The sequence below is a fragment of the Rhinolophus sinicus genome, linkage group LG04 (assembly GCF_036562045.2).
Source record: "Rhinolophus sinicus isolate RSC01 linkage group LG04, ASM3656204v1, whole genome shotgun sequence".
Taxonomy (NCBI): Eukaryota; Metazoa; Chordata; class Mammalia; order Chiroptera; family Rhinolophidae; genus Rhinolophus; species Rhinolophus sinicus.
The window spans coordinates 114157543-114174035 of record NC_133754.1 but is presented as its reverse complement, the minus strand read 5'-3'; the positions used below and the strand labels follow the sequence as shown (position 1 = coordinate 114174035).

Sequence of the window (16493 nt, the reverse complement as noted above, 5' to 3'; positions counted from 1 at the left end):
TTTCTAGAACTAAATAGTTAATTTGAGCTAGGGGTAGAATCTCTCCATATTCAAACTCCAGAACAAATAGCTTAAATTGGAAGGACTTCCTGTTAGATTAAAGGGGGGAAGGAGGGTGAGGTTCCTTATCTGTCCCTGTCTTCTTCTTTAACTTCATTTCCTGCCCTCTCTCCCTCTTGCATTCCAAAGTGGCCTCCTTCCTATTCCTCACCATGGCAAGTATGCTCCCACCTCAGGGCCCCCGAACTTTCTGTTCCTTCCACCAACACACTTCCTAAATACCAAAGTGACTGATTCTTTCACTGCATTCGGGTCTCTGCTTAAATGGCATCTCCACATTTCTCTGACCATCCAATCTAAAAAAGCATTCCCTGCCCTCTCTCTTCCTCTACCTTGTTTGATTCCCTTTTCAGAGAAAAATATGAAATATCGGTTATTGTTTTGCTCCTCAACTTGAATACGAATTCCTTAGACCAGGACTTAATTTGTGTTCACAGCTACATCCTGGACACCTAGAACAATGTCTGAAACTCAAATACTTGTAGAATTAACAAATATTTATGTATAGCTAACATTTGAAGGCTTATGTGTTCCAGCATGTGCTTTACATGTAGTGTATTTAAGCCTCACAACCTTTTGATTGCTTCATGTAGGTAATATTATTTGTTCCATTTTACAAATGGTGAAACAGATAAAGGTTAACCAACTTGTCCATCATCGCACAGCTAGAAAGTGGCAGAGCCTGGATTGCACCAAGCTATCTGCCCTTGTAGCTACCATACTGTACCAGATCACACATGCATGAACAAGTCCCTGGAACTGAGTAGTTCCTGCCCCTTTTAAATGAAGCATCATTACCCCACTCACTATGATATCCACTCAGCAGCTTTATCTGTTTATTTCACTTGCCATGTTTCTATAGGTATTGATATTTGTAGTCCCTAAGTTACAGTGTCATCAATTCCTAGCATCTAGAGTTAAGGCTTATTACATAAACCTCTTTAAACTTTAGCTCTGAATTCCTTATCTATGTAATGAGATCGAGCTCTTCCTCAAAGGAAAGCATGTAAATAAACAATCCATATATTGCTGGGAGCAGAACAAGCACTCAATATCTGGTAGCTTTTGTTATTTCACCATAAATGATGAAAGCTATTAACTCGGGGGTAAGAAGGCACCTCAGATAATTTGCAGCAGATAACCACACCTTCCTTAAGCCCTCTCTTGGTGACTCCTTAAAGGCAGAATATAAGGCCCTGATTCAGTACATCATATATTAAGCTCTTTGTGTTATAAACGGAACTAAATATCTCAATCTTTTTTCAAGTACTTAACAAAAAAACTTCTACCATTCTCAAAGAACCGGGGCATACAAGTTTAAAAAATAAAAATGTCAACTATTTTACTATGAGCCAGATGCTGGGTCACATAAGTGCTTTGCACATACCATCTCTTTTAATAATCACAAGAACTCAGCAATGATCTCAATATTACAGATGAGGAAACTGCCCAGTTGCTTAGCAAGTAACGTCAGAGCCAGCACCAGATCCAAGAGCAGTATGATTCCAGAGTCCAGATCTCAGCACTGAATCTCAAAGAATTGGTCCCAGCCTTGGAGAGGTTCACAATCTCCAGCTGTCACTCAGAGGAGCCACAGGATGAAATCCCAACCCCAAGGGAACGGAAGGAACAGGTCCAACCCGGCGCAGTAAAGACTGGTGTCAGCAGAGAGGCGAACTCGGAGCTTGTACCTTTGCCGTTGGTTTCCGCGAGAGGCTTCGGGGCAGAGGGATCCATCGGGGCAGAGGGATGGGCCTGGAAGCCTGGTTACTTTTAATACCCAACAAACAGCGGAGGACCGCGAGGAGGCAAGCGGGCGGACCGCGGCCAACACCACTTCCCGCCGCCCTCCGTACATCGCCCCCCTACGATCCCACGCCACCGGGCGAAAGGGAACAAAGATTCGGCCTGAGGCGGTCCAGGGAGTAGGGATGGCGACGTCCGAGGCAGCGGCAGAGCCGGAAGGCGCTGTGGAGGCTGCCAAGGCGGCGATCACCCAGCCGTCTTGGGCTGCGCCGCCGAGGGAGGACAGCAAGCGGGCATGCAGACCCCTACCCCTCCCTCTCAGGGTTGGGCCTCCTTCTACCACCCGCCTCAACTTCTAACCCTGACTCGGGAAATCCCGCGAGAACGGGCTCCCGAGCTGTCATCGGGATCTCGCGAGAACAGGATCTTGGTTACATGGGCAGAGCAAACTTCCTGCAGTATTTTTCTCCCAGGGCCGTGCCACTTGGGAGTATCGCGAGGTTTGATATTGCTTGCGCGAGCGTTGTGCGGAATCTTGCATCTCCTGGGGGAAGCAGGAAAATATGTGGGTCCTTGGTCCTGCTGTGGCCTTCTAAGGGCCGGTAACAAGGTTGGCGGCTTGGCAGGAGATGGTCGTCCCTGCGAGCACGGCATTCTGGCTTATATTTGGTGCTTAGTTACCTCGTCCAAGCCCCAACCCAGGAACTTGAGGATGCCAGCGATTCCCTCCTGGAGTGCTGCCTCAGTCGTGTGGGACGCAGACGCCTCAGGACACCCCCCGGAGGCTGAATGAACTTAGCAGGTTTTTCTTGCATCATACACTAAAATATAGTAAGTCATAAATAACTAATGTGAGTGCAAAACCAGCAACACGTGCCATAAATGGAAGGCAAAGGTTAAAATGCTATGAAAATTTAAAGTGTTTTCCATGTACCATCTAAAATTACCAGTGATTTGTATAACACATGGGAAAATGCTAAGCAAAGCATCTAGTATGTTTTTGTAAGCAAATTCATGAGTTAAATGGATACTGCTTATCTAACACTTTTCCAATCTAATGCTCTGAATTAATACAAAAAGGGTTCCTTCACTTGTTAAAATGTTTTCGTATACTGTATATTATTTTATTGAATTAGGTTAGCCTAAATAGGCTTGTATCAGTTTCCTATGGCTGCTTAAACAATTCACCACAAACTTAGTGGCTTAAGCAGCACAAAAGTATTATCTTACAGGCAACACAAATTTATCTTCCAGTTTTGTAAGTCAGAAGTCCTGCAGGGGTCTCATGAGGCCTCTGTAGTTGGACTGCATTTTTTCTGGAGGCTCAACAGGAGAATCCTTTTCCTTGCTTTTTCCAGCTTCTGGAATCTACGCACATCACTTAGCTCATGGCCCCCTTCCTCTGACTTCAAAGCTAGCAATGTTGCATTTTTTGGACCCTTAGTGTAGTCACATCTCCCTCTGATTGCGGCTGGGAAAGATTCTTTGATTTCAAGAGCTCATATGGTATGATTGGGTCCTTCTGAATAATCCAGGACAGTCTTCCCATTTCAAGGTCTGTACCCTTATCACATCAACAAAGTCCCTTTGCCACATGAAGTAACATCATGGGCTTCAAAGATTAGGATGTGAGCATCTTTTGGGGGGTGGGGGGAGGCAGAGATTGTATTTTGCTTACCACAAGATTTTAATGAAGAAAAGTATATGGCTATTTGCTCTGCAAATAGATATCCACTCTTTGACATACTGAAAATTAGCAGTATGTTTTCATAAAACTCTTCTGTTTACCAATAGATTAAAACTTTGTATCTAAGGGAAACATCTAACTCATACACTAGTTATGTGTGCATTATTGGCCTTCACACATCATTAGGAGGTTAAGTCATTTAACCTCACAGCTTCAGTGTCCTCACCCATGACAACAAAGAGGTTAATAATAGGAACCTACCTAAAATGGATTATTGTAAGAATTAAGTAAAACACCTAAAACAGTACCTGGTCATAGCAAGGAATATATGTATTGTATTACTATTGTTATCAGTGGAATGCATCCACTAGAAAGTTGCAGTCTACATAGCCATTGCTTCAGTGTAATATTTTTGGCTAATAGTTGGTAGTACCATTATCACTTAGATTGGAAATTTGGGCTAGATTCTCATTTAAAACACCATGAATTGGAAGGCATATTATTTAGGTACAGCTTTTTATAAAGGAAAAAAGAAACTGCTTATTATAATTGTAACTCTTGATTTTAATATGCATCCTAATGTTGGAATTTTAAAATGTAGAAAAAAAATATGTTTCTTGGAATTAATGAAATATATCTGTTTTACTAAAACTCTTCACATTGTCTCTAAAATCAATGGCAACTGGACATTTCAATCAAGTTTACTTTTTTTCTACAACTACCGGAGAAGAAGTTTGGTTTTTTTTCCCCTACTGAAATGACTAGTTGTGTAACACTGTCTTATTTTTCCAGAGGTCCACTGATTTAAGATGTTGATCCTTAAATAGCTGACCTGTAAACAGAAGTGATAAACCAAATTCAGAAGTAAATTTTGATTGAAATGAAAGGTCATCTAGTGGAAGGAATACCCCTGTGACTCACAGAGAGGAGAAGGCCTCATTTTCTGAGTATTTATTATTTCACCTCACCACCATGGTTATGATGCACAGTGAAGCAGAAGTAACCATGACATAAAAATACATTTTAGTGAATTAGATGCCTCACAAATTAGACATCCTTAGGTATTCCTTCCCCCTACTTTTAACAGTAGCTTTAGTCTGAGCCCGTAACAAGGACAGCCTTGTCTAGGTGCTAATGTTGTAAACATCCAACACTGTGGTGCTAATCACTGCAAAGTGAAATTGAAAGTCTTGCAAAATATTCAGGAATTCCTGAAGTCAATATAAATGATGTTGGATAACTAATCATGTGCAAACCATTGGCAAAGGAGGATCTAGCCAAATTAAACCTATTAAGGCTACAAAAAGAGAAAAAAACATGAGGTGGCTGGATGGCTCAGTTGGTTAGAGTGTGAGCTCTGAACAACACGGTTGCCAGTTCGATTCCCACACGGACTGGTGAGCTGCACCCTCCACAACTAGATTGAAGATAACGTGCTAACAGTGAGCTTCTGGAGGGGCGGCTGGATGGCTCAGTTGGTTATGGCACTGGCTCTCAACAACAAGGTTGCCAGTTCAATTTCTGCATGGGATGGTGGGTTGTGTCCCCTGCGACTAAAGATTGAAAACGGCAACTGGACTTGGAGCTGAGCTGCGCCCTTCAAAACTAGACTGAAGGACAACAACTTGGAGCTGATGGGCTCTGGAAAAACACACTGTTCCCCAATATTCCCCAATAAAATTTATTAAAAAAAAGAGAAAAAACATGATAGCATAGGCATTTCAAAAGAATGGTACTTGAATATTAAAGATGCTCTTAAGAAAGATGATTAAACCTTCTAATATTTTACCAAAAAATAGTCTTTATGTTCACACTACAAAAGTCAAATATCTATGTGTGGTTCATAGACCTCTAAAGTTGTGAGTTAATCCAGCAGAAAGTCTCAAGGAAAAGATACGTGTTTTAGTCCGTTTGGGCAGCTATCACAGAATGCCACAGACTGGGTGGCTTATAAACAACAGAAATTTATTTCTCATATTTAAAAGGCTGGGACGTCCAAGATCATGGCATCAGCATGGTTGCATTTTGGTGAGAGCCCTCATCCTTGTTCATATCTGGTGCCTTCTTGCTGTGTCCTCACATGGTGGAAAGAGCTAGAGAGTTCTGTGGCATCTCTTTTTGAAGAGCACTAATCCTGTTCATGAGGCCTTTATCTCGTAACCTCATCACCTCCCAAAGGCTCTACCTTCTGATACGATCACATAGGGCATCAGTCTTTAGCATATGAATTTTGAGGAGACACAAACATTCAGACCATAGCAATACATCTCCCTTGATACACTGTTCCAGCCATTGTATCAAGAGAAAGAAAGGAATAAGAAAGAAGAGCTGAATAAGGAGGGAGCTGAAAACTAACTTATAAAGCTAGCACTTAAGCCACTGGTGTCCTGGAGGCATTTGCCGATCTCGGTTACCAAAAGGTCTAAGTTTTGACAGTCTTGTGGATACAGAAGACATGGTCTTAAGCGCTCATAAGGTCCCAAATTGGAAATGAGACTATAATTTGAAATCAGAAGCCTGGAAGGGTATAAGTTCTCAATAAAAGGGGGGGGGGAATAAAATTCAATAAAAGGCAAGAAAGGAGAAAAGTAAAGCAAAATCATGATTAATAGAAAGCACAAAATAGTAAAACTTAATCCATATGTTTCAGTAAAAGCAATAAACATATTAAACAGATTAATTTTCCCAGTAAAGAGACTCAGATTGGATAAAAACTAAATAGAGCTGTATGTCACTTACAAGACATACACCTAAAAAATAGAGGCAAAGTTGGAGGTAAAGTAAAAAGATATAACAGAAAACTAGTAAAGAAAACAGAAACACTTAGAATATATCAAAATATTAATATCAGACAAAACAAACTTTACTGTAAAAAACCTTAAAGGTAAAGAAAATCAACCACATATATTTTAAAGACATAGTGTACCAAGGAGGTTAAAAAGTTCTCAACTTAATCACCACTTACTAGTGATACATATGAAAGTTGTCAGAATTTCAATGGGTAACTTATAAGTCCATAAACATGGTAGGAATTTTTAATCATTACAGTAATTGTCAGATTAGAGAGAATAGTAGAATCAAGCCACACAACAGTCTTGATGTAATGGACATATATAGAATACTCCACTCTATTGTTTGGGGTACATTTATAAAAATTGACCATGAACTATGTCAAAAAGAAAGTCTCAACAGCTTTCCAGCAATCAGCTTCCATAGATCATGTTCCCTGATCCTATGAGTTAAGTTAGAAATCAATATTCAAAACATTTTTTAAAGATGATATATTTGGATATTTAAAAACATTTCTAAATAGCTTATGGGTCAGAGAAAAAATAATAATGGAAATTAGAAAATCAATATATAACAGTTTAAAAATGTTTTTCAGACTTTCAGTTGAGATCCTAAAATGATACACCTCACATTTTAATATAAGCTAGTCTTCCATATAACATTTTCAAAGGAAGTCATCAACGTAGATTTTATGATCCTAACTCCTCATCTATGCTGAGGATATAAAAGGTTTGTGGGGGGAAGGGGAGGGATTAGAGGATGGGATGGGAGATGAGAAGAAGAGAAGAATATATTATTGATAGAGCTGTTGCAGTGCTAAGTCCCACACCTCAAGACAAGCACAGCGGCTTCAGAGACATCACTTGGAAAGTTTAATGGAATTTGTGGGACATGGTGGACTGACTATTTGACTCAAACCTTAGAAATCTGAAGGGCAGGATAACTGCTCTAAAGTTGAGTAAGAAAGGTTGATGCATTTGGGTTTGCCTTACTCTCAGGGTTTATTGTGACAAAAGGATGCACATTTCCTCTGGAGCAGATGTGGGGTTTAGATGAGAGAAATCCAGCAGAGACTTCAAGATGACCCCAAAAGGAGACCTGGACAGCTGGATGCCCGAGGGCTAAAGCAGTGACTCTGAAGAACACAGGGAAGCATCCTATTAGAGAAAGATGTCCGAGGAGGGCCTAGACAGTCTCAGGACACTAGTAATGAAGACCTTTCCTGTACCTTTGTCTCCTTTTCTTAAATCAATCCTGGAAAGTCAGAAGTTAGCCTAGCAAGTAAGGGAAGAAGGTGGAGGCATAAATCATATAAAACAATCACCTTACTTTCTCCACTGCACACAACTCACCTGTAGCAGATATGAGCTCTTTAGGTGGGCAAGAAGTTTAAGTTTGGATGAATGTTGACGCTTAATTTTAATATCATAGTGGACTTATTAACTGCCAAATTGAGAGTTTTTGCCTATTTGTCTAGTAGCTAGGAGTGACCACAGGATTTTAAAAGTTTTATTAAGAGAGCAGAAGATTCATGTGATTTTTTTTCTAATTTCCTTTAAAGGGTATGGAGAAAAACTTGGCCTCAACTGGGTTTGAATGAGCAGTGAAGCAAATAAATGAACTTATATTCTGATTTCATCTCAGGAGTGCTGTCATTTCAACATCCCTTAGGACTGGATAATAGAAATACTGCCTATCAAAGTTTGTGGGAAATTGATACTTAGGGGGTAAGAAGAAAAGCTGAAAATTAATGATCTATGCTTCCAATGTAAGTTGCAGAGGAACAACAAACTAGTCCTAAAGAAAATAGAAAAATAATGAACATAAATTAATGAAAGAATAAAAAACATAATAGAGATGATAAACAAAGCCAAATGTTAACTCTTTAAAAAGAGTAGTAAAGTTGGCAGACCACTGGTGAAATTTATTAAGTAGAAAGAGAGAAGATACAATAAAACATAAGAATGAAAAATAGGGCAAAACTAAAGACAATTCAAAAGTTCGAAAAATATGGGAGTATACTGTAAACAATTTCATGCCAATTATATATATATATATATATATATATATATATATTTCCTTTAAAATATATCAAACAGGAAAAGAGGCCCTGAATAATACTATAACTGTAAAAAAAAAAAAAAAGTCAGTAGTTGAAAACACCCCTCCAATAAAAGACCAAATTCACAGGGCTATATAGGCAAATTATACCAAATATTCAAGGGAATAAATTCAGTAGTACATAAACTCTTCCAGAGAATAGAAAAAAAGAAAAAAGAATACTCCCCAACTTATTTTATCAACTTGGTGAAATCCCAGCAAAATCTAGTGAGTTTATCATGACAAACAAATAATCCTGTTAAAATTGTTATGGTTATAGATACCAAAATTCTAAATAAAATACTAGTGAACTGAATCTAGTTGAATAACAACAATAATGAATGCATCATGTCCAAGTTAAGTTTATCTCAAGAATGTAAATATAGTTTAAAATTAAATTATCTAGTAGTACAATTTATTAACAGATTAAAGGAAAAAATTCTAAGGTCATCTCAATAGATGGAAAAAATCATTTTATAAATTCAACCAAATATTAGCAAGATAGCAATAGAGGGAAACTTCCTTAGCTTAATAAAGTTGTCTTTTCCAAACCTTCAGGAAGCACTATACTCCGTGGTGAAGTGGAACACTCCTTTTAAAACCATGAATGCAGTGATGTCTGTTACATTATCTGTTCAACATTGATCCTAGTCATTTCAAAAATAAAGGAAAGCTAGATATAAATGATAGATATTAGAGAGGAAGAATCAAAACTGCTGTGATTCAGAAGTAGATTCTAGGTAATTGTGGAGTAGAAAGCACCACAAGTCTGTCTCCCCACCTAGACTATAACTTCACTGACAGAATCTGATGTAACTATTTTTGAGCTCCGGAGTCTGTTGAAGGCTTGCAACTTCTAGGGGGAAACCTGGATAGTAAACTGTGATTAATTTTGCTCAATTTCAGATCTTAGTACAATGGCACCAACCCATGCCCTACCCCCAGCCAGTGGCAGGTAGCCGTGCATGTGTTCCTTGAGCAGCTTGAACAAAGTGTGTGGGAGCTAGGATGCGCAAAAAGGATTCCGTCCTCCAAATACTGGAGATCTGTGTTCTAATCACTGATTTCTGCTACTGATCACAGAGGTGTAGACAAAGAAGAGGCATCCATTGTTGTTGCACTTTCCCCCATTGTTGCAAGCCCTGCCCCCTCTGGCTGAATTATGTCCTAGGGATTAAAATAGCCAGCACCTTCCTTCATTTTCCGCTTTTTCCCCTTTTGGAAGCCAGACATTGAAAACTTAGGACATTCAAGAACAACAGCATATATGGGGGTAATGCAGAGGGAAAGGCTCAGAAAAGACAGAAGATGCGAAGTTTATGCCTCAGGTTGATCCTTGGCAGAGACAGCCTACACAATCACAAAAACAAAAACAACAACAAAAATACCCCAGCAAATCCTGGGGAAGGGTGAGAATCTGCTGTCCAGAGTTACTGCATTATTAGATTTGAATGTCCAGTGTTCAACAAGAACATCACAAGACATACAAAGAAGCAGGAAAGTATGGCCCATTCGAAGGGAAAAAAATCAACAAAAACTGGAAAAAAAAAAAAAAAACCCTAATGGCAGATAAAGACTTTAAAACAGCTGTCTTAAAGATGCTCAAAGAACTATAGGAAGATGGGAAGAAAGTCAACAAAATAAGTGAACAAAATGGAAATAACAGAGATAGAAAACCTAAAAAAATTCCGCAGATGTAAAGTACAATAACTGAAATGAAAAACTCACTGGAGGGACTCAAAGGCACATTTTAGCAGGCAGAAGATTCAATGGACTTGAAGATAGGACAATGGAAAGTATTGAGGCTAAGAAACAGAAAAAAGATTGAAGAAAAATGAGCAGAGCCTAAAGCACCTGTGGCATCAAGCAGATCCACGTATACATTGTGGGAGTCCAGAAGGAGAAGAGAGCGAGAGAAAGGGGCAGAGAGAACATATGAAGAAACAATGGCTGAAAATGTCAACAAGATAATTAATTCAACAAGGTTTGTAGGTGCAAGTACAATTTATAAAAATCAACTGCATTCCTATGTACTAGCAGTACAAGTTTGAAAATATAATTTTAAAAAGAACTTCTTTATAGTAATAACCCCAAATATAAAATAACAGCTAATAATTACCTTTTAAAATATATGCAAGACATTTGTAGAGGGAATAATCAAACTTTATTGGAAATCTACATAAAAGGAAAAATACACCATGTTTATGGTATGAAAATTTAATATCATAAAGATTTCAACTTTCCCCCAAATTAATCTATAGATTCAGTGCAATTCCCCATCAAATTACTAGCACGGTTTTTCCCCCTGGACCTTGACAAAGGAATTGTAAAGGGAAAGTGTAAAGTGCCAAGAATTATCAAGATAATGTTAAAAAGGCATCAAAAGGACAGGAGCAACTGTTCAATAAATAACTGCTCAAAACTGGAAAGATAGGTTTTTCACATGGGAGAAAAGGAGTTGAATTTCTTCTAATGCTACACACAAAATTAAATTTTAAGTAAATGAAAAACCAAGTATAAAATGCAGAACTTGAACATTTTTAGAAAGTTTTAAATTTAGAAAGAAAATTTAAAATACCAATCCAACAAGTTTTTTTTTTTTCATATTCAAAATTTCTAGTCAGCCCAGCACAGCTATCAAATACTAAACGAGTGGTAAAGTAATAGTGTAATGAAAGAAGTGGTATAATTATACCATTTGTAGGAATACTTACAAGGCAGTTGCCTTTCTACATGTCTTTATTCTATGTCTTTAAATGACTAGGACTGTATTCATTGTTTGCACTCAAAATTTCCATGTTAATGGTACATACATAATGATGTTTAAAATATTTATTTTAGCATACTTTTATTTAACATAAGATTTTTAATGTAATGGCAATGAAATGAAAAAGTTATGAACATGAAACATTTATAAAAGGTCTCTATCATATCTAATTAATTTATTATGAAAACTGTCAGCGTAAAACACAAGCACTATCCATATAAGAACATGCTATTCAACTTTAAGTTAGCATTATAGAAATGAAACAGGTTGTTTAAAACTTAAATGTAAATCAATGTGTTACTAGTGCTTTAAATAAATACACCAAATACAGGCTTAATTACAATGACATTTTAAAATGCCAAAACTATCTTCTAAAAACTAAATTGAATACAATTTCAGATAAAATATTGAAAAACAATACTTGGACTAAATCCATGTACCCTATCCCTCATATTTATTCAAAAGTGTAGTAACATAGAAAATTAGCTGATAACACTACCATAGAAAGACTTTTTGGCCCAACTAGGTACATACTAATGAAGATGTATTTCTCCAAGGAATTAAGTAAATTCCAAAAATTTAGTACATATTCATAATAGAATATTTTCCCCCAAAAGATTCCAGTTGAAGTAATGGGAATTACATTTAAATAACATCTAAATAAAGCAAAAAAAAAAAAAATGTAGATTTGCCTTCACTAAGCAGAACAGAAACATTAAATATCTGGATCACATTAAAAATTATAGGGTGAAAAGTGTTTTCAGTCCTTATCATGGCTCCCCTAATGGTCTTCAATTTACATGATCTATAGGGTCCATTTCAAGTCTGCAATCCTGTGTGATTTCTGTTAAAGATAACTGTTTCGTAAGTTATTTTAGACCACATCACCTCACTATTGGTGACTTTACCTGAAATTTCATTGCTTAAATTCTTCAAACAAGGGAACTATTTCAAAAGAGAAGCTATACACACATGGGTTAAAATGTTAAAGAGAAAATTTTAAAGTATGCCTATGTACTTTGTAAAGATGTCTGCCAAAGTTTTACATTTCAAATATGTTCCCAAAGGGAGCAATACCTTAGAATCCATGAAACAATGTGGTCATTACAGGATGTGCAGACATGAATAGGAGTTTATTCTGAAAGCAAATATAATATTATGCTTCCTTCATGAGAATCATTTTATCACATTGCCCTATATTCATCAATATATTTGAATGAGATGGCATTAGCTAGGAATTGATAGTGTTTGGTTAACAAGAAGTTAACTTGAGGAACTAATTAAGATGGGGAAATATGAAAAGTATGTAAAAGTTAAATGAGTTTATTTTTAAACTGGATACTATTTTTTTAATATAAAGCAACTCTTTCAGGGGAACTGCTCGCTCCAATTTATGCATAGATTATTTGGCAGACTGGTTGAAATATCCCATACCACTTTTGCACAGTAGAAATGCTCAACCCAAAGAATTCATATTTTCAAGACTGTTAACACCTTCTCAAATTTCAATAATTCACTCAATTTCTGTAGAAAAACACTGGCTTTATTTTTCTTACTGTTATTTATATAGTTCAGTTTTATAAACAGATTCTTGATATCCAAAAGCCTGCAAGAATTTCATCAGCTAGAGCATTTTCTTAACGTCCATTTGCATTTACCAGTGTTGTCACAATAATACTTCTTATAGCTATGAATTGTCCTGAAGCTTTCTGTATTCACAACCATGAGAGAATCTATCTTTTCGTTTTCTATCAACTTTTTTGTTACTTATGTTCAAGAAAGATTCTATCAGTTCCTAAGTCTGTGACAACTTGCACATTTGCATGACTGTTTAAGGTGGACATTATTGCTATTATTTTAGATGGTAGGAGAATCAGAAAATATGATGATAGGGGGTTCACACATAGTTATCATTAGAAAAAAATCATACCACTAAACAAGCCTATAACCATAACAAAGATGATTTAACCATAAGAAAGATGATTTAAGCAGAGAAAATCCCCATTCTCTTTTCCACTTTTGTTTTTATGTTAACTTAGCATTCATTCATATAAGTGGATATTCTTTTATATGTATTAAGATATAATTGACATATAGCATTAGTTTCAGGTGTACAACATAATGATTCACTATTTGTATATATTGCAATATGGTCACAGTAAGTCTAGTTAACATCCATCATACATAGTTACAACATTTTTTTCTTGTGATGAAAACTTTTAAGATCCACTCTCTTAGCAACTTTCAAATATACAATACAGTATTAACTATAGTGACTATACTGTACATTATTAACTATAGTCATTATTAACTATAGTCACCATGCTTTCCCTTAAGAATACCCTAATGGATATTCTTGAGGGGAAAAAAAGAAATACTACCACTTTTTTCCACTTCTAAGTATCTTAATTATTATATAATGATTTCTAAGTCTTTTAATTGTTATATAGTGGTATGTATCACCAATCTAAAAGAGTACAGTGTCAATTTTGTCATCTACATTATTCCTTCAAAAACAGGTAGTCCCTCTAAGTTGGTCACAGTTTAGTAGGGGAGAAAAGGCTGTAGACCAAGTACAGTGTGTTACATTACATGTACAAAGAGGTGTTGTATTTTTGATGGAGACTAATATCCGTCAGTCTTCAGATATCAGTGTATAAACCAATGATAATTTGCATGATTCTTTTCCTGTGTATTTTATATTTCATATAATCCATAGATCAGTTAATGGAACTAACTCAGATTAATGATAAATTGTATTAAATGTCTATTTCTTACTTTTCTCCTATGAAAATTTACTAGCTATTCAGACAAATTAAAAAAGAAACATTAGTACATTTTATAGAATCTCAGAAACGTTGTCAATCTCCTTGATATCTATTTAGTCATTCATTCATTCACCACATTTTATTTAGTACACTTACTATATGCCAGGAACCCTGTGAGGCACTGAAGATATAGCCGTTAACCTCATAAAATGCAAGGTCAATGACGTGTCCAAATTTGTTAGCTAAAACATGGAGATTGCATAGACTCTTATACAGTTAAATAAGATAGATTGCTATTAATTATAGTACTCTCTTATAATTTTTTTATTTCTATAAACTCAGTAGTAATGTCCCCTTTTTATTTCGGATTTTAGTTATTTCAGTATTCTCTCTTTTTTTCCTTTGTCAATATAACTAAACGTTTATCAATTTTGTTGATTTTTTTGAATCACTAACTCTTTTTTATTTATTTTCTGTGTTGTTTTTCTATCTCTATTTATGTCTGCTGTAATCTTTTTAATTTCCTTCTTTTTGCTAGCTTTGTACTTAATTTGTTCTTTCTCTAGTTCTTAAGTTGTAAAGTTAGGTTGTGCATTTGAGACCTTTGTTCTTTTTGATGTAAGTGTTTTTATACTTAGACTTATTATACTAAAATTTAAGAATATCAAAAATAAAGAATCTTCCAGAGAGAAATAGAAGATCACTCACAAATGGATATGTAATATATTCATTTTAGTAGGGGAGAAACTTCTGCCTTACTTCTGCAAGAAGACAATTGAGTTATACTTTTTAGTATTGAAAAGGAGAAAAATCTCTAAAGCTAAAATTTTGTATTTATCCAGTTTGTTATTTCAATATGAGAGTGCAATAAAAAATAATCCCAGCCATTTCAGACCTCAGAAACTTTGCCACACAAAGACCATCTTTAAAAAATATCTTGGCTACAATCGTAGTAGGAGATTTTAATACCCCACTTTTGATAATGAGTAAAACAACCGGACAGAAGATCAATAAGGAAAGGGTGGACTTGAACAAAACTATAGAAAAATTGTACCTAACAGATATATACAGAACTCTTCTTCCAGCAACAGCATAATACACATTTTTCTCAAGTGCACAAGAAACATTTTCCAAAATAGACCATATGTTATGCCACAAAACAAGTCTTAATAAATATTTAAAGATTGAAATTATACAAAGTATCTTTTTAATTAGAATGGAATGAAATGAAATCAAATCAACAGCAGAAAGGAAACTAGAAAATTCATAAATATGTAGACATTAAACAACACATTCTTAAATAACCAATATGTCAAAAAAGAAATTACAAGGGAAATTTAAAATATCTTGAGAAAAATGAAATAAAATACAACATAGTTAAACTATGGCATGCAGCAAAAGTGTGTAAGTGGGAAGTTTATAGCTGTAAATATTTACATTAAAAAGCACAAAGTTCTCAAATGCACAACCTAACTTTACAATTTAAGGAACTAGAAAAAGAAGAACAAACTAAGTCCAAAGCTAACAAAAGGAAAGAAATTAAAAAGATTAGGGCAGATATAAATAGGATAGAAAAGCAATATAGAAAATAAATGAAACCAAGAGTTAGTGCTTCAAAAAGATCAACAAAATTGACAAACCTTTAGCTGTATTGACCAAGAAAAAAAGAGAGAAGACTGAGATAACTAAAATCAGAAATAAAAAGGGGACATTACTACCAATTTTACAGAAATAAAAAGAATTAGAGTACTATAAACAATTGTACACCAACAAATTGGATAACCTAGATGAAATGGACAGATTCCTAAAAATATACAACCAACTAAAGGCTGGATCATTAAGAAATAGGAAATCTGAATAGACCTATAACTAGTAAGAAGATTGAATCAGTAATCAAAAATGTCAACAAACAAAACCCCAGGATGAGATGATGTCACTGGTAAATTCTATCTAATATTTAAAGAATTAATACAAATCCTTGTCAAACTCTTCCAAAAAATTGAAGAGGAACATTTCCTAATTTATTTTATGAGGCCATCATTACGTTGATATCAAAGCCAGACAAAGAAAACTACCGACCAATATTTCTTATGAATACTGATGCAAAAGTCCTTAATAAAATATTAGCAAACCAAATTCAACAGGATATTAAAAGGATGATACACCATGGCAAAGTGGGATTTATTCCTGGAATGTAAGGATGGTGCAATATACAAAAATCAATCAATATAGTATACCAATTAAAAGAATGACGGGGGAAAAATGACCATCTCGATGCAGAAAAAGCATTTGACAAAATTCAACCCCTTTCATGATAAAAAAACCCTCAACAAACTAGGGATAGAAGGAAACTACCTCAACATATTAAAGTTCATTTATGGAAAACCCACAGCTAACATTATACTCAATGGTGAAAGACCAAATACTTTTCCTCTAAGATCAGGAAGAAGGCAAGGATGCCTGATTTCACCACTTCTAGTCAGCATAGTATTGGAAGCCCTAGCCCGGGCAATTAGGCAAGTTGGAATGGAAGAAGTAAAATTATCTCTGCAGATGATATGATCTTATATATGGA

General features: G+C 35.7%; 1 protein-coding gene and 1 long non-coding RNA gene across 5 annotated transcripts in view; one reads left to right on the top strand and one right to left on the bottom strand.

The window, feature by feature from the left end:
* ERCC6L2 (ERCC excision repair 6 like 2) overlaps positions 1–16493 on the bottom strand; it is a 141306-nt gene that overhangs the window by 113711 nt on the left and 11102 nt on the right. For 3 of the 4 annotated variants that reach the window (XM_074330259.1, XM_019711982.2, XM_074330257.1), the window contains exon 1: positions 1752–2187. The exons of the other annotated variant lie outside the window; for it this stretch is intronic. In XM_074330259.1, coding sequence (XP_074186360.1) covers positions 1752–1797 — 46 coding nt within the window. In that variant the 5' untranslated portion in view covers positions 1798–2187. Of the gene's footprint in view, positions 1–1751; positions 2188–16493 lie in introns of those variants that run through there. 4 annotated transcript variants of the gene reach the window in all.
* On the top strand, positions 2226–7921 carry LOC109434755 (uncharacterized). The gene is made up of 2 exons (XR_002135865.2): positions 2226–2637; positions 7845–7921. It is a non-coding gene; the product is annotated as an uncharacterized LOC109434755 (long non-coding RNA).